Below are 19,627 nucleotides of genomic sequence, written 5' to 3'. Positions count from 1 at the left end.
AAGTGGGCTTTGTTGGAGCAGTTCCTCCTGATCCTGAGGAACAGCCCAAAGGGGAGGTTGTCTCTGAGCCCACGGGGGTGATGACTTGTGTACTACAGGAGAGAGTTTCGTTCAGCTGACTAACGATACAATGTGGTGTTTAAGCAGGCATTCTCAGCATATTATGGTGATATCAAGGAACGCCATTTTATGAGAGTCAGATTGTATAGTGAATTGAATATCAGAGCTGTGTTGATTGAGCCATGTATGAAAGTTTCTGAGTTCCACATCCACACCAGTCCAGATGGTGAGAATATCATCTATGTAACGCCTCCAAAGATTCAGCTGCGTTACAAAGGGATTGACAGGGCTGATCACATGGGTGCATTCAAAATGATCCATATAAATTATGGCCAAATCAGGGGCAAAAACGATTCAGAAAAGGGGGTGGTGATGAACAGAGTGTCTGAATTAAGCAGACCCCTCTTACCCAGTCCAAAGATCAGGGCTTGATCCATCACCGTTATTTATCTCACTCCACCATCCCAGCTCAGAACCTGGCTATATGCAAATCAGTCTGTCCCTGGCCCAGTGCATCATGGGAACAGGGCAGACTAAACTACCAAGCCAATTCTTCACCAGAAAGGAGACAAGCTACCGGGGACCGTTTTCTGGCATTTCAGCCGTCTTCGGCCCGGCTTGCTTGAATCCTGATGGTGCAGTGAGAAAGGGACTCATGTCTGAGTATACCCTGCCACACCTATAGTGGCCAAAAACGATTCAGAAAAGGGGGTGGTGATAAACAGAGTGTCTGAATTAAGCAGACCACTCTTACCCAGTCCAAAGATCAGGGCTTGATCCATCACCGTTATTTATCTCACTGCACCATCCCAGCTCAGGGGCAAAAGCAGCACCCATCGCCACTCCTTTCGTCTGCAGGTAAAAAATACCCTGAAAAACAAAAAAGTTCTCCATCATGGCGATTTGCAGGAGCGTGATAATGAACTTGGTAGGTACAGCACAAAGGGCTGGTCTTTGGTTGAGGGCTTGTTCAATGACATGCAATGCAGATTGTTGAGGAATACTGGCATATAGCGAAACAATGTCACATGTAACCAATACCTGTTTGGTGGTATCAAAAGGCTGACCGTCCACTAAGTTTATAGTTTGCATAGTATCCCGGGGATACGTTGGTGTACTTTCAGCAATCGGTTTTAGAAAAAAATTGATGTACCTGCATAGAGGCTCAAGAATGGATCCGCACACGGACACTATGGGGTAGCCTGGGGGTTGTTGAGGTCTTTATGAATCTTTGGGAGTGTATATATCGTTGGTAGACATGGGTATTTCTGATTCAAAAATTGGTACTCATATTCACTCAGAAACCCTTGTTCCACTCCATCCTCAGTAGCCAGTAAAATATCCTGGGCGAGCACTTTAGTAGGGTCTAAGCTGAGTTTTTTGTAACTCACACCATCATTCAGCTGGCGTAAAATCTCCAGTTGATAACCAGTCCTGTCCTGCAAGACAATGGCACCGCCTTTGTCCACGGGTTTGATGATCACATTTTTGTTGTCCCTGTGTGAGTTGATAGCAATGTTCTCTGTCTTACTGATGTTGTATTTGGTAAATCTAGGAGTGTCTAGGAGCTTGCATACGTCTCTCAGTACTATGCTCTCATAAGGAAGGATCCTACTAGACATGGCTTGTCTAGGGAGCATGAAAGTGGAAGTCGGTCTCAACCAAGTGTGTGAGGTCTTCGTTTGAGAGATCGAATTCCTGAAAAAATATCTAAGTCTTATTTTTCAGAAAAATTTGTGCAGCTCTGATTTAATTGAGAATTTATTGGGTAATGCAGTACGGACAAAGGATAACCCTTTCCTTAGGATCCGTAGTTCTTCATCCTTCAGTTGATAGGAGGAAATGTTGATCACTGGATTGGCTACTGAGCTCACCATCAGTACACCCTCTTCCGTGTCGAGATTTCCCAGTGTTGTTCGGGTTGGAAACGTACTTGTTTGGGGCCTCTGCCTCATCCGGTGTCCAAGTTCACGTTGGGTGATTGTTGTCCGCGTTGTTGGCCACGTGGCCTGAGATTTCCGCGGCCCCATGGGGGTCTCCATCTACCTGATCCTAAAAAAGGAGGGGGACCTTATTGTTGAAAACCGTACTGTGGGGGGCCGTAGAACTGGGGACCGTGTTCTTGGTTCTTTTACCAGCCTGTGCCCTGTCTCCTTCAGAACTATATGACGAGTCGGAGAAGGTTATATAGTTCCTATGACCTCAAGAGTTCCCCCTTCTTCTGTTTGTGAAACGACCTTGAGTATCTTGTTTATAGTATTCCTCTGAGACGTATGGGTATGTGCTCTTCTTATCATATGCTCGTATGTCACGTGCTAATTTCTCCAATTTACGTGTTTGTGTAGTTAGCTCAAAATCTTTGAGAGTTGAATCAAGTTGTTGCAAGGCGTCCTTGGCATTGCTTAGGGTGGAATCTCCAACTATTTCAGCTCTCAAGGAAGCGATTTCTCTCAACAGTACTTGCACCTGCTCTGCTGCAGTCTCTACTCCCAGCATCATCCAGTGCTGGGAGCAGTTGTTGGCGACAAAGCTGAAACCCTCGCGAAATTTGGATACGTCTATAAAGATTGGTGGTTCAATGTGAATTTGAAGGCCAACAGGAATGATATTGGCCTGCAAATATTGTGATGGCAGATGTCCATGCAGTTTGGTACCCACTAACTTTTTCTCGAGTCGTTCGAGACGGGCAACTTTGTCATTAAGCGTCACATCAATAGTAGGTGTACTGGCAGACAGAAAGATATTGGTTTGGTCTTGCAGGAGTTGGTTGATGTACTCTTCAGTATATGAGAGTAACTCGCTTTCAACCTCTCACGCATGCACCTGCTCATAAAGTGGTACAGAAAAGGGGGTATACCCAAAATAGTCACTGGGACCTGGGTTGACAATGGTACATTAATAGGTGGTCTCTCAACAAAACCATCAAAGGAAAAAGGAAAGAAAAAACAAATTGCAATTGGGGTACAAACGTCTCACAAAATTCGAGATTCAATGTTAACTAATCTCATAGAGCCAGGAAACAATCCATGGTTCACAATTTAATGTAGTCATGAAAAGGTTCAGCAATTTTATAAAAGACCAAAAAACAGTGCCCCAGAGAGGGAAGGGGAGGGATGGTGCAAGAAGTGGTGTGGGTTTAGGGAAACATAAGTGAAATAACACTGGTTATTTCACCAACATACCATATTGTTGTATTGATTTAGATGGTTTTTTATTTGGAGACTTTTGTAATGGATATTAAATGACATTTATGTGTTGTCAACAAAAGAATCACCTTCCGCCTCCTCACCCACGCACACAAAGCCCTACACGACCAAGGCCCGAGCTACCTCAACAGCCGAGTCAACTTCTACGCTCCCAAACGCCACCTCCGATCAGCCAACCACGCCCTCGCCGCCGTCCCCCGCATCCGAAGAGCGACTACAGGAGGAAGGTCCTTCTCCTACCTGGCCGCCAAGACCTGGAACTCCCTCCCTCCCGACCTGCGCCTGACCCAAGACCACCTCTCCTTCAGGAAGAAGCTGAAGACCTGGCTGTTCGAGCAGTAGCGGCTCCCTCCCCCCCCCCCACCCCCCCAGCGCATTGAGACCCTACGGGTATGTAGCGCGCTTTATAAGTGTCACTGATTGATTGATTGAATGTGGCTGAATCTATAAGCCAATTGCAATTTGTTTTTTCTTTCCTTTTTCCTGTGAAGCACACTGCACACCCACAATTACCCTGGATCATGTCCCTGAGCCTCGTAGCACACTCCAGCACACACACATAGCAGAAACAGCACACCCACATTGTCAACAATGTGGTAAAATGCGCAAACCTGACACTGCAGAACAGAGGACACAACAGGCTCCGCACAAGCGCAGAAACAGGCCCACTACATCTGGAAACTGTGAAATGATAATGTACACGTGCACCCTCACATCCGCAATGAAGTCCACATTTTCACGGCCTCGCATCCAAATCCTGCACCTCCCAAACAGTCACATTGTACATTGTCCTCCAGTCTACATGTAAACAAGAACAATGTGCCAACATACATGCCAACACAATGTCAACATGCATCTCCCCTTCACATTGCAGAGTGACACACAACACCCGGGCTTGAGCCGGGAGACAGCTTTTGATCCTGCTTGCACCTCTGCATAATTTGCACTGACTAGCTTATTTTGCACATTCTTGTATTAATTTTAAAAGAGGGGACAACTGGCTCAGACACAGCTGTCTGAAATCATTTTAAATTGTTATTAACGGCACCCTGATTTTGGTTGCTAATATTGTCTTTTCTTACTGCCACTAGAGATTATGATCCTTGATATTCCGAGGTCTCTTTTGCATTTTTAGGCAGGGCCGCAATCTTGGATGTATTTAGGGTGAGCAGTCAAGATTATTTACTTCACCACTATAACAGGCCCAATGGCGCGAGCACGCAGTGTTATCTCTCCTGAGGCTTGAGCCGGGAACAGCTTTTCATCCTGCTTGCACATCTGCATAATTTGCACTAACTTGTGTATTTTGTACGTTCTTGTATTAATTCTTAAAAGGGGGTACAAGGGGAGACAACTTGCTCAGACACAGCTGTTTTAAATCCTTTTAAATTGTTATTAGCGGGACCCTGATTGTGGTTGTTAATATTGTGTGTTTACTAATTGCTACTTAAGATTCTGATCCCTGATATTCCGAGGTATCTTCCACATTTTTAGGCAGGACTGCATCTTGGATGTATTCGGGGTGAGCAGTCAAGATTATTTGCTTCAACACTATAAATGGCCCAATGGTGTGAGAGCAAGCCCGTCTGCACCCGGCCGCGCGAACAGCCCGCGCTCAGTGCCAGGACCCCTGCCACTCAGAGGTCACTCGTACTCGTATTAACTATTCTAGAGCAGCTTTGCTAGGACTGAACAGGGTTGGAAAGAAGGTGGATAGTGTATGCCTTTCTTTTGACTCTAAGCCTAATTCCCAGCTGGTGACTTGTTTTAAATGTAAAATCACTCTCTCAAAGATCCAATACTAAGGATTTGAGGGATATCAGGGCTGAGACAATGGCGCACAATAACTTAGGGGCATATTACCAACAACTAGCGATAATTTTTGTCTCTGGCTTGTTTAGAGACAAATATTATCGCCGCACATCGGCGATTTTTATCGCAGATAAACCTTGCTATTAGCAAGGTTTATCGCAAATGCGATAAAAAACGGCCGCAATGCATGAATATCGCTGAAAAGTCAGCGATATTCATGCATTATCGAGCAAATGCTCTTAGCCATGTTATCCACCTCCCATTGGATAACATGGCTAAGAACTGCTCAGGGCAGGTGTTAGCTTTTGGAGATATTCGCGCTTAGCGCGAATATCTCAAAAAGTTGGTAATAGGAGATAGCGATGTTAGCGACTGTTTCCAGTCGCTAACATCTTGGCACGCCCACTTTGCATGTCATTAGTGATAAATATCACTGACATGCAAAGCGGGGCCCAAGATGGTGCTATCTCCTATTAGCTGTCGCTAACTGGTGTTAGCGACAGCTTGGTAATAGGGAGATAATTTTATCTCCGCTTTCTTGGATTTTAAAGCCAAAAAAGCGGAGATAAACCCCCTTGATAATATGCCCCTCAGTTTTCAAGTGCATTCTGATAAATGCAAGATCACTGGTTAAACACAGCACCAAGTGTGCTAGGCTTATTGGGGAAAAGAATATAAATTTGGCATTTATTACAGAGTCATGGACTGATGAGCCTTCAGTGCCGGACCTGGTGAAGGCTACTCCGCCAGGATTTGCTTGCCACACCTTGAATAGGTCTGGTAAAAAAGGGAGAGGTTTGGCACTCATTTACCCCAGTTCTATGAAGGCGGTTCTCCACCCAACACCCAACACAGTTTGCAAGGCTTTGTCATTCAATTTCAGTCTATTCCATCTTCATACTTTCAAAGGCATCTTAATTTACAGACCACCAAGAATTAGAAACCCCTTTTCTACATTAATTGGAAATTTGTTGGAAGATAGCATTTGCTCGGACCCTTATACTATCCTGGGGGATTTCAATTATAACTTGAAGGCTCTCTCCGGAGTGGATACAGTCACTCTTCTCAATACGATGAACAGTGTAGATCTTCGGCAGCAGTTAGTAGGCCCTACTCATGTGGATGGACATACCCTTGATGGTATTTTTACAAACCATCCAGGTCTCTAGTTCACTGGGTTATTGCCCCTCGTCACGCGGCTGCTCAGTTTGAGCTAGCCCTCAGGGGCCAGTGCACAGGTGCAGCTCGTATTAAGAAGGAGATTGATTTTAGACATTGGAACAAAATGGACGGAAATGCGCTACAGGAACTTCTCACCTCAACAACAACCCAAATGCATTTGGGGGTGGAGGAAAGGACAATCACATATACTAAATGGGTGGAGAATGCCTGCTCTAAACTAGCTCTAGTTATTAGTATTACTCCCAAGAGATCGTCCCCTTCCGCTCCATGGTTTACAGAAGAATTGAAAAGTGAAAAACTCAAGTGTAAATGTCTTGAGCATACTTGGAGGAAAGAGAATAAGGAAACAGAAAAGAAGGCCTATAAAAACAGCCTACTGATCTATAAGCAACTTCTGTTTACCACTACACAAAAAGCCTTTGCCAGTAAAATAGATTTGACAAAAAACTTGGCCAAAGAACAGTTCAGAACAGTTTCAAACTTGGTGTCTCCGCACCCGGCTACAGTTCAGTTCAGTCAGGAACTTTGTGAAAATATTGCCAATTTTTTCTTGAACAAAGTGAAAGTTATTTTCTTAGCACTGAATGGCTCTAGTGCAGTAGGAGTATCTTAGGGAAGGAGGACCATAAGCTCCCCAAAGTATCACCCTGCATCCTTGACAGTTTTGAGGCCTTATCCATGGAACAAATGCACAGCCTTCTCAAAGCAGATAGATCAGGGTCACCGTATGATCCTTGCCCAGTGGCCGTGGCCAAATTTGCAGTGGAACCGATCACCCTGGCACTCACCTCCATTTTTAATGATATGATTGATACGGGGCATTTTTCCAAGCTGTGGAAGGTGGCTTCGATTTCACCCCAACTGAAAAAGTCCCCCAATAGTTTTGGCCCCATCTTACGGCTCCCTCTACCAGCTGAATTAATAGAAAAAGCATTAAACATACAACTAAGTGCCTTTCTTCAACAGACCCAAGCTCTGGATCTGACTCAATATGGCTTCAGAGTAGGTCATAGCATGGAGTCAGCTCTTATAAAAACAACAGATGAGATTAGGAAAACAGTTGACCAAGGCAGAAAGTCTGCCTTGATACTAATGGATTTATCTGCAGCCTTTGATACGGTCCATCATGATCTTTTGATGGACCGATTAAGGTCATGCGGACTCCAGAACAAGGCATGGAAACTCTTGCAGTCCTTTCTTACTGATAGACTGCAAGTGGTATCTCCGGGCGTATATCAATCAAAACCCTGTGTTCTGCCCTTCGGTGTTCAGCAGTGGTCATCATTGAGCCTGACTTTGTTCTTATGTTTATGTTTCTTCCCTGGCCCCTATTATTAACACATTTCGCTTTGAACTCACCTCCTACTTGGATGACACCCAAATTGTGGTGTCTCTGCTGCCAGGACAGGATGTCGGCATGGAAAATCGTTTACATGACTGCATAGAAGTAGTGGGCAGTTGGATGGCGAATAATTGCCTAAAGCTTAATTCAGGCAAAACAGAAGTCATAGTATTCAGGAATGGTCCCAAATTCTTGAACACAAACTGGTGCCCGTCAACAATGGAATCACTTCTTGTCCCCATGAAAAAAGGAAAAAAAACGTGGAGTTTTAATAGACGATAAACTAAACTTGGGCGATCAAGTCACTGCAGTCTCATCATCAACTGCCTTTATTCTAAAACAGTAAAAACAATACTGCAGTTTTTGCCAGCTGGGAGCCGGCAAACAGTACGGTAGTTACCTCTCTTGTTTTGTCAAGGCTTGATTACTGCAGCAGCCTTTTCTTAAACATTCAAGAATGTTTTATAAATAAACTCCAAATGATACAAAACGCGGCCTCCATATTACTCAGCAGGATGCCTAAGTTTGCCGCGAGCTCCAACGAAATTAAAAAACTACACTGGCTTCTGGTGAGGAATCGAGTGTTTGTCAAGTCTCTGTGTACTGTATTCAAAGCACTCCAAGGTACTGACCTGATTATTTACAGAAACAAATTAACTGGTATATACCCAAAAGAAATCAGCGCTCCTCAGGAGCCAAAATGGTCACAGTCCGTCCACAAAAAAAAGTATCATAGGGAGGACAAAGATTTGTCTTCGGAGCTGCTAAGGCCTGGAATGACCTCCCGGCCCACCTCAGAAATGCCACAGATCTTCTGGCTTTTAGAAAAGCCTTGAAAATGTGGCTGTTTAATACGTCATTTTCTTCTTTGTTGTTGATAGCTGAAAGGACAGGTAACAAGCATCAGGATACCCTTGGGTAACCGATGCGCTTTTCAAATAAACTTAACATAACATAATAAAACATAACAGAGCACAGAAGACCACACATCAGTGATGCCAGAGAGGACCACCACACCTTCGACACCGACGCCCTACAACAGCCCATGGACATCCCATGCAACTCACCACCAGGACCAGGGCAGCCAAGCCACTTAGAGGAGAGCACAGACCCTGCAACAGACCACACAGCACGAAGCACCCGCAAGAATGGCTGGCTCACAATACTTGCACAATACTTGCACCCGCACACGTCATTCCAATGCCAGGTGTCGGAACGCCAAAAGGAGGTGGACAAACAGGTGCGGGGTAGGGTCTGAACCCATGGAAACTGAAGTAGATCACATACGTGGGTGCCAAATATCCTTCATGGACCACCTACACCCCACAAAGGAGACCCACACTACCATAGTGACACATGCAGATGCACATTCCCAGTACAGAACCACGCCTGGGACACGGAAATATCAGTCACATACCCACGTTGGCTCTGTGTACGACGGCCCAGGCATCTCCACTTACAAATTGAGTGGGTGACGACAAAGCTACATGTCCAAGGTCTAACCCGCTGCCAACTGTGACATGTCTGCACCCGCAGTAAACAGCATAATGGAATGTCATAGGGCCCAGGACCCCCATGCCTACAACAAGACCACAGGGACACACACAGATATAGGGACAAAACAAGACCACAGGGACACACAGAGATATTATGTTGAACTGGCTACGGGCACGTGCGCCCGGCCCCTTTATTGGCAGGGCCACATGTACAGTGAAGCCTGTGCTGGATGTGTGTGGGGTGAGTGTAAGCCAGCCCGCATGGAGAGCTTGGTGCTGGCAGCAACTTGAAGAGTGAACACCATTAAAATGGAAACTGAAAACACTAACATTACAGAGACAACTGCTGAGCAGCATGGAGGGAGCCGGAGCAAGTACAGAGGGCACCCAACATGCAAAGAGAAGTGTCCGTGAGTTGCTGTGCACTGAGGTTGGGACACTAGAGCTGAGCGCACACATGTGTTGAAAATGACTAGGATTGGGTCCATTCGGGAGATCCCTGATGCAGATGCAGTGGGGTGTGTTAGACCTGCATCATCTTCCTCATCATCGTCCTAGGTCTCCCACATTGCCTGAGGTGACATTGCAGTGTAACCTCTCCACAGCACAAAACTCAATCAGCAACGGTCTAGGAGTCGCGGTGCACTGAGTCAGTGGCAGTTGGAGTGCTGAGCAGGGGATCAGGCAGATGATGGCATCAATTACAGGTGTGAGCAACTCCGTCAGTCTGCCAGTACCACCGTTTTGCACTCTGGCAGATGCAGTTGCAGGTAGTCCTGGCGATGGTAGTGTGTGCCTTCTGTGGTGATGCTGCATCCGGGCCAGTCTTAACTCAATTTGATGTGTGAGCCCTGGTGGGCCGCATTTGTGGCCGGAGGCAGCGAGCAGCAGAGGGCCACAGACACATGGCATTGATGACCCCATGACCATCACGACGGAGGCCATCCAATATCTTAGAAGAAGGGGTCCCGGACCTGACCAGCACAGAGTTAGTGGCCCCGGATGCACAGCAGCCAGCACAGGCACCATGCCACGGGCGGTGACTTGCAGTCCACTGAGGTGGGGCCACACGGACTGAGTAGGTCCTCATCGAGGACCATGGAGAATGTTGCAGAGGGTTGCGGTGAACAGTGGAAGGTGTACTCCAGGGCATAATGAAGAGGTCTGATCTTATCCGGAAACAGCAAATGGGGGAGTGGAAAGCAACAGCCTCATTTCCACCACCAATTTGGTGTCAGCTGCATGAGGATGAAAACTACCACCTTGTCCATAGATTCAGACGCCACAAATGTTCAACCAGAGGGTGTCCATGAATTTCGGGGAATAGGATTAGTGGAACCGGGGCTGAGAGGGGATGCAGTCTTTGATGATGCTGGTACACTGATATGAACTCGGTAATTGCCAAATCAGTACTCTGTGACCTACTGGACCGCAGTGTAGGCAAGAGGCAGCAGTCAGCAGTGGCTCACAGCCAGAGTTAGTGATACCAGGGCAGTTGACGGTAGTGTTCGAACACCTCCTTAATGATTTTTTTTCCCTCCTGACTGCAACGCTACATTTTCTTACGCCTCTCCTGCATGCAATGATATGTATTCTGCCTTTAAAAAATCAATGTCCAGTTCCATTTCTGTGACCTACTCGAGAGCAGAGTAGGCCGCGGGCAGTAGTCCGCCTGGGCCCACATGCACGTGTGGTTGTGATGCTATGCACAGACTTGGTGGCACTACCTCGAAGGAAGTATAGTGATTTTTAAGTCAGCCATTAACATTGTCCTCTGCCATGGTGTAATCAAGACTCAGTTCCAGATGTGTGACCTACAAGTCTGCTGTGTCAGCCGGTTGATTAAATAAACAAGAAAGGAGTACTGCGTGCCTTGCTCGCAGAGGCCGTGACAGTCGTAGCAGGTTGCCATGGTCACGGGCATCGGGCTCGGAGCATGCATCGGCATGTGGTGGGGTCTCTTCGACACACGCTGTTGTCGCCAATTGGGCATTGTGGCCTGGGTGCACTGGGGCGGGTAAGACAGTTTAGGGTACCAGCGTCTCCGGGTGCAGCAGGTGCAGAGGATAACAGGCAACCCTGTTCACGGTGACTGTGTCAGCCTCGTGGCGGGGTGAGAGTTTCCACCCTGGCAGAGATGTTGGGTATTCCAGAAGAGGACCACACCCAGAGTTACATGCCTTTTATTCACACCCCTACTCAAGGCTGGCTTACACCGACCCAGCCCACTCCGCCCACGCAAAGAGGTGGGAACGTAACAAGCTACATTCCCGTGATCTTCCCCACTGGATGGGGTGACATGGTTGCGTCCACTGTCCACAACAATCCAAGCACCATTAGTGTGTGTCGATATAGATATGTATGTGTGGTCTGACATACTGCAGTCTGGCCCTCACATCCACTCCACACTTGGCATTGTGTAAATTCTCATTCCTCTGTCACTTGCCTCCTTTGCACATGCCTCGTCCCCACCTCTTACGACATTCTGCTATTTTGTGGCTGAGGTGTCATGCCGTTGATGGCTAATGGACATGGCTGGGCCACGTTCCTAAAGTGAGCTGTGCTGTTGTGGCTGGTGGATGTGCATGCTGTATGTGAGCTTGTAACATGTGCATTTCCTGTGTTGTGAGTTGCATGATTGTGGAGTTGATGTGAGTGGTGTGTGCATTTGGTATTTGGCCAACGAGCAGTGCATTTCCGTGGGCACCATCCTGGTATCACAGGTTGATGATGGCTGTCGGAAGTGTATGCATCATGCACACTGCCTGGGTGGTTGGCGGCGACGTTGGTAGAGATTCCCCATTGGTTCACTAGTGCCTGCACATTGGTGGCATATGTGCGCTTTATGTTGCGCCTATTGTATGCAGTGTTTCCAGGGGGCAGAAGTGGGACATGTGTATCGTCGAACTGGCTTGTCATTGAGAATGTTGCGGATTGGTATTGTCGCTGCTTTTTGCACGGCAACACCTACTCTGCATCTCATTAGTGATGGTTCCCAGGGTCGTCTGTGGCTATAGCGGGTAAACTGGTGTTATGGGCTGTTAGCACCAGCTTTTGAATGGGGTGATACATTTATTGCAACTTTGGCTGCATTAAAGTGCTGTGTTAGATGAAATATCTAAGTTAAAATCCAGAATAATTACTTTAAGAGAGGTAGGATTTCGAAAAGATGATCAAGCATTAATAAAAGACTATATATCATAAAGATATGACGATAAAGGATGAAGAGGAAAACGGAGGTGGAATTATTTCAACATTCAGACCTAGATCCCTTAGGGTTGATATAACTCCTTCATCAACCCCATAGAGATGGCCAACTTTTGAGGAATCTGAGTCTGGGGTCAAAAATGCAAAAACCTTTAATATAAACTTCACTTTTTGAATCTACAGTGTATGCCCGCTATTGGCAAAGATGTTACAAACCAGTTTTTAGAAGAAAATTTTTTTTTTTTCAAGAGGGCACAAATTGGAAGGCCAATAACTGGGAGAGCCAGATCTTTATTGCCAACTGAATAACTTTCCTCCTGGTTAGAATTTGGGAAGTAGGAGAGAATTAAGAGTTTGTGTAGAACACACCCAAGAAACACGAATTCCACAAACCAAAAGTGTACAATTTACTCCAATAGGTTTTCACCCACATTTTGACTAAATGTCTGATTTGTCAGAAATACTTTGTGGGAACTGACTCGATTCTTACCTGTGCAGTGTACGGATGCATCCCTTTTTTTATCACAAGATGGTTGTGGTTTGGAGCTGTAGGAACACTGTAATACACTAGACTCATCTCCTCTGCAGCCCACATTGGATATTCTAGGAATCTTGTTTCGTAGGGCTCCAAAGGCAGACCCTCCAGGCGCTGAGATTGGCACTCCACACCCCAGCTGTCTGCAGACCACAGCGGCATCATTCATATCCCAATACAAGTCACAAATTGTTCCTTCTATGGTATTTGTCGTAACCAGCACAAGCCCAGCACAAGGATCCGCAGAATTAGAGAGGCGAACAAAATCTGTATCAACTGCAATGAAAGAGAGAGAAATTAAACGTTTACTATATTTCAAACCATAAATGTATATATTAAGTGCAACTCCCAGCACAGTGCCCTCATTTCAATCTCACCCAATCACAGGGAGGCAGGGAGGAGGGTGAGAGAGAGAGAAAATGGAAGAGACAGAGAAAGATAAAGATAGAGCAAGAGGTAGAGAGAGGGAGAAAGAGAGAACAAGAGTAAGCAGGAGAAAAAAGAGGGTGAGACCAAAAAAGAAAGAGTAAGAATGAGAGAAAGTGGGGAGAGAACAAAGAAAGAGAGAAAGAGAGAGGATAAGAGAAGCTGGGGTTAGAAAAAGATAGAGACAGTGAGAGAACAGGTAAGATAGAGATTTGGATATGGAGTAAGAGAGCGGTAGAGCGGAACAGGGACCAAGAGAGGGAGGAATAAAGGGAATCAAGAGCACAAGAGAAGGAGTGAGAACAAGCGAAATGGAGGGCGAGAAAAAGACAAAGAGACAGAAAGAGATAGAGTACAAGAGAAGGAAATAGGGAGTGAAAGATATAAAATGTGAAGGAAGAGAGAAGGAGAGTGGGAGAAAAAGAAAGAGAATTAGTGACAGATCAAGAGAGAAAAAACAGAAGTGTGAAACAGGGGGGGGAAGAGAAAGAGAAGAAGAGAGAGCATGAGAGAAAATAGAGGGTGAAATAGTAAAAGAGAGGGAGATTGTGAGAAGAGAGATAGGAAGAGAAAGAAAAAGTGAGAGAGAGCAAGAGACAAGTAGAGCAAAGAAGAGAGAGAAAAGAGGGAAAGAAAAAGACGGAGGGCGAACAAGAGCAAACATGAACAATTGAAAGGGTAGAAGAAGAGAGAGAAAGGGAGAGAGAGGCCACGAGAGGCAGAGAGAAAGAGAGTGATTGAGAAGGGTCTGGAAAATAAATCTTTACTGTTCACAAAACTAAGAGATAGAATGTGAATGTTATGGATGAAGAGATCAGAATATTTAATATAATTCATATTCATATCTGTATTTTGAGTGTTGTGATATTTACAAAAGCAAGCACGGAAAGGAATAACGCACAGACATAGTGTATAGACTCAGTGTTTTACATCACATGTCTACACTTTTTAGCCACTGCGCATAATTTCCTGTGGCTCTACTCTAACGTCATTTGATGATATTTGAGATGTCTTTAGTGATGTCACCAGTGATGTCACTGACCATGTCATGAATGATGTAATATTTGCAGCAGTGCATTGCAGGGGTGCAAGTTATAGTTAGCTCAACTAACTATAACAGTGGAATTTCTATGGTTTTGAATGAGTGAAATGTACAACTAAATGCTAATTTGTAACTGTAAGGTCCCTGAAACTTAACATTTTTTCAGTGAATTTCTAAGGTTTTTTAAATGCTAATTTCTAATTATAATCTTCTTTAAACCTTTAGTTTTTTCAGTGAAGCAGAGAGAGCATGATGGATATAGGTCTATAGTTGTCAAGGGAGGAAGGGTCCAGTGTGGGTTTTTTTTAAAATGGGGGTGTACCTTACATGTTGGCCATATTGTTGGACTTGGCTCACAGAGGGACAATTTGACTTTTGCAAACCGGGTGATGTAGCACTCCAACACGGACACCTGCATCCAGTGTTGTCCGATTTTTTAAGCTTTCTATAGCCCATAGCCAATCAAAAAGTAGCCTGAACTAGCCCAATATTGCTACTTTAGGGAAGTAGGGGCAGGGACAGCATCAAGCAAGTGGTCAATGCATTGGAATTGATTTTGCTGCAGGATGCAACGTAAATATTTGTCTAATAAAGCACTTTAACATACTACTTTGCTGGAGCACTGTATATATATTTATAATCTGGCAACTAGCACAAACAAAATGTTGCCACACAAATAGAAAAAAATATAGACCATTTGTGCGTGATCTAGCCCAATCTGGCAACACTGATGCCACAGCCACTCCCTCACGGCTGGTATGCACCCACACAACACCCATTCAGCACAGGCGTCACAAGACACGTGACCCTGCTAATATAAAAGACTGGTTGCATGTGCTCTATGCCATTTTAGAGTTTAGAGTGTATGACCTCACTTCTCACTGAGTTAGTAGCACCGCAAGCACTGAGCGGGTGCACAACCTGTGATGATGATAGGTGCGCTAGTAGGGTCCTCTGCAATGTTGATATCATGACTCAGTAACAAATGTGAGACCTGTTAGCTTGCAGAACGGAGCTGCATGATACGGAGGGTGCCGTGACTATGAAAAGGTGAGCAGTGAGGCCTTAGTGCGCAGCATTGGGCAGATACCTCTGGGCAGCGGGAGTAGATGGGATACAGCAGCCTGAATGCAGAAAGACGGCAGAGCGATTTAGACGTACGCACTCGTATAGACTCTACCACAGTGTTGGATTGGTAACGTGGGCACTGGAGTAATGCCCGTGGAGCGGTGCCCAGATCCAACTGTTGGCTGCTTTTTCAAGCAGTCTGGGAGGCAGATTTGGGCGTTGTTGCTGTTCTTCGGATACAGCCAGAGTCCCAGTGGGTGTCTAGATGACCTTTCTGGAGGCAGATGGGCATCGTTACTTCACGTTTAGCAACAGGCAGAGGTGTAACTTTCTTTCTCTCACAGGGCCGGCCCATTAATGTATGCATACCTAGCAGGGCAGGAGGCCTGAGCAGAAGTGGCCTCACTTGTTTTTAAGTCACCAGTGTAAACGAATTTATGCATTTTTTTGTATCTCCTCCACCCCCCCTTTTTTAAATAAAATGTCGCCGAAGCAGTGTTTTGAGGACAGGCAATATGCAAATGTGGGCCACTTTTTTTTAGCGTGCCCAGATAGATTTTGAATTCTAAACCAACCCTGTTCTGCCATTACTAATTCTGTACTATCTTTCAGATGTGGAAGCCACTAGGTCGCGCACGTGGTTGAAGACAGAGCTGTGGCGTAAAGGTAAGCTGTGATGGTTTTGTCCCCAGTTTGGACACTCAGTATCCTTCATCATCTCTTCATTTCTCTCCCTCACACTCTTTCTATCTCCCTCTTCCTATTACACTGTTTGTCTCTTGCTCTCTCTCTCTTCCTCTCTCTCTGTTTCTCTCTCTCACTTTTCCTCTCTTTCTCTGTTCCTCTTTCTCATATTATTTCCCTCTTTCTTTCTCTCTTTCTCTCTCACTGTTTCTCTCTCTTTGTCTTTCTCACTCTTACTTTCTGTTTTCCCCACTTTCTTTCTTTTCTCTTCTCATCCTCTCACTATTTCTCCCTTTCTCTCTGTCTTCTGCTCACTCTTTCTTTCTTCCTCTCTCTCTTCCTTTCTTCTTTGATATATGCATGACATACAATCTTATCTTGCTTTTTATCTAGCAGGCTGTGAATCATGAATCAACATTCACCCCCCCCCCAACACCACCAGAGCTGTACGAGCAAAAAGTTGGCAATGATGCGTGGCCATCCTGCAAATCAACACCCACTCTGAATTGTGCGCTCTGCTTTACTGCGAGTACCCAACGCCTGAGAAGGTTGCTTCGGCACATGGTGGACCCTCTTACACATGCTGCTCGCCGCAGCAGCAAGCAGTCACCTCTGGGATCTGCGAGTGGATAGTGTGCAGCAGTCTGTGCGCACAAGAGCACACAGGCACCTCCAAGCAGTGGGAGTGGATGGGGTGCACCAACCACATTGCGCATTAGCGAAACAGAGAATTACGCGTGTGCAGTTGTCTGTACTCTGCAAATACTAATTCTATATTATCTTTCAGATCACTAAACTTGAGGGCTGCACTATCTCCCGGCACACGGTTGGAAACACACTGGTGGCACAAAGGTGAGCTGCAAAGATTTTCTCCACTGTCAACACTCCCTCTCCATCTCTTGCTTTCTCTCTCTCACACTTTCTCTTTTTCTCTGTTGCATTCTTTCTTTCTCTCTTCGTCTCTCTAACTCTGTATCTCTCTCTCTCTTCCTCTCTCTCACACTGTTTCTCTCTTTTTCTCTCTCTCTTACTGTTTCACTCGTTGTCTTCCTCTCTGTCTCACTCTTTCCCTCTTTGGCTGGCTTCCTCTCTCTCACTCTTTCTCGCTTCCTCTCTCAGTCTTTCTCTCTGTCTTCCTCTCTCACTCGTTCTATCTCTCTCCCTCTCCCTCACACTGATTCTCTCTTTCTCTCTTCCTTGAATCTTACTCTTTCTTTCTTTCTCTCTTGTTCTCTCTCTCACACTGTTTCTCTCTTCCTTGAAGCTTACTCTTTATTTCCAACACTCTCTCACACTTTCTCTCTCTGTCTTCCTCTCTCTCACACTGTTTCTCTTTCTTGTATCATACTCTTTCCCTCTCTCTCTCTTTCTCTCTTTCTCTGTCTTCATCTCTCTCACTCTCTCTCTCTTCCCCTCTCTCTGGAGAACCGGGCCTTATGGGCCTGGCGGCACAGGGCACGCCTTAAATCCCAGAGTTTACCTGCCTTGTCGAACAGAGACACGAGACACTCTGTTGAGCGTGGAAAACCAGGTTTATTAGCTGCAGCCAAGCACAGTTATCCCAGAAGATACACGCAAGGTGCGTTCTGAGGAGACTGCCACTTCAATCCGTGGCTCACAATCTTTTATAGGAAACACATTTACAGAGTTTACTCCTTTCACATACAAAACGGACCAATAAGAAAAGTTGGAAATCAAGCTATCAGGTGTCTCAAATGCGCCCCTCCCTCAGACCCCGTGTGCTACCCCTCCCAACAAATTAATCAGTACTAGTACCAACAATCTAATTTGCAGGTGGCAGTACATATTTGTGTGCCTCAAAGGATAGTTGTATAACAGGAGAAAAGGAGAGAATAGCGAAGGCCAGTCGGAAAAGATAATGTAAGGAAAGAATAGAAGAAGGCAAATAGTCAGTCGAGACGGGGATCAATCAACTCAGACATGGATTAACGAACTCGACCAGACCCTGACATCGGTTTTGTAAACAAGGGCAAAAGAGTTACTCTTTAACTTAAAAGACATGCAGCAGCTTGGAAAAGCAAAAACACTCCGTCCGCCGTGCTGCCTGAGTGAGGGCAACACAAAATGGTGACAAGACACAAAATGGCGGCTGAATACAGGACGAAGTCAGAAATCTAAGAACCTCACCTCCCTCTCTCTCACTCTTTCTCTCTCTCTCTATCTCCTTTGCTGGATGCATGAAGCACCATCTGATCTTTCTTTTTGTCTTCCAGGCTGTGAATCACAAATGGACCAGCGATGACACGTCTCCGCTGTAAAATAGTATTATTTGTTGTTGATTTGTTTAAATAAAATGTTTTTTATATAAATCTATACATGAATAAGATTCTTATTTGTTCAAACGCACAGGGACACTTCCGGGCCCAAGAAGGTTGTTGGGGGTATGATGGTGATGTGGGAAGAGGGTGTGTTACCTTCAATTGTGGGGAGACGCAGCGTGAAAGGGGTATCTCTCAGAGAAAGAACTCTGGTATGTTTTTAGAAATGCCTCGGACAGATGCCAACTGATGGACCAGTCACTCCGGATCCGCCACGGAATCCACGTGGGGGTAGGTGTTGCAGGCTGAGACCGCACGCTGTTGGGGTCCCTGACTACCCTGTGCAGGTCCCACAGGAGCAGACTGCGGGGCACCTTAGGGATCACCCCAGGGTCGCATTATTCGAAGCAGGACCAATTGGCCTGCATCACAGACAAACCAAGTTAAGGTTGTATACAAGTTCTATATTTCACTGTGTAGTACTAGACACCATGGTCCTGAAGAATTGCTAGTTTAGCATGAAACATGTCGACCTCACCAAAGGGTTGTAGATAGTTCTGCCTGAATTTTCCGTATCGCTCTATCTCCCCTCCCACCATTTTAACCAAGGGAGTCAGCCACGTTAATAAAAATCCTTGTGGACTGACCAACCTTTTTTAATCACCACCATCTTCTCACGCCTACACTTTTTTGCCCTCTCACACGCATGCACCATATGGCAGGAACAAAAGATCTCCACTAAAGAGCCCCTTCGTGGGTGCCCGTCGGACATTGCAGTGCCAGTCTGACGAGGAACAGGACCCATATGATGAAGCATGACACCTAGCTTGCTGGGTGTGTGAGGGTTCTAGTTCCCAAGAGGGGTTTTCCCCTCTTTCCCTCCCCCTCTTGGCTTTCCCTATGCACTTTCACACTCTTCCCTCTCAGCCTTTCTGGGGAACTTTGTGCTTTATTTTGCTTAACTGATGGACTGAGTCAAAAAATGGCTTTCCAATGCTCATGTAGTGTGACTTATTAACAGTTCGCACCCAGCCTCGCAGAGGGACAACTGCTCGCAGAGGTACAGGCACAGCAGCGTACTAGCACGCAAAGGCAGATAGGTGCACACAGAGAACTAGCTTCTAACAGCATAGCAATGGTGGCCACAAGAAGCGTGAAAGGGTTATCATATTACTCATATCCTGAAGTGGAAGTCGTGCTGCCTGGCGCTCACCTGTTTCTCCTTTATTGTTAATTAACCTAAAACCTTCACTGCGTCAAAATCATCATTAGACAGCGCTCCACTATA

The 19,627-nt window shown here is 45.8% G+C and overlaps 1 protein-coding gene across 1 annotated transcript in view; it reads right to left on the bottom strand.

The window, feature by feature from the left end:
* LOC147706666 (CD5 antigen-like) overlaps window positions 1-19,627 on the bottom strand; it is a 311,449-nt gene that overhangs the window by 250,993 nt on the left and 40,829 nt on the right. The window contains exon 2 of the mRNA XM_086925112.1: window positions 12,796-13,116. Coding sequence (XP_086781238.1) covers window positions 12,796-13,116 — 321 coding nt within the window. The remainder of the gene's footprint in view (window positions 1-12,795; window positions 13,117-19,627) is intronic.

Source organism: Lissotriton vulgaris, chromosome 6 (genome assembly GCF_964263255.1).
Source record: "Lissotriton vulgaris chromosome 6, aLisVul1.2, whole genome shotgun sequence".
Taxonomy (NCBI): domain Eukaryota; kingdom Metazoa; phylum Chordata; class Amphibia; order Caudata; family Salamandridae; genus Lissotriton; species Lissotriton vulgaris.
Note: the sequence above shows the minus strand (reverse complement) of the source record. Positions and strands in the feature narration are given on the sequence as shown.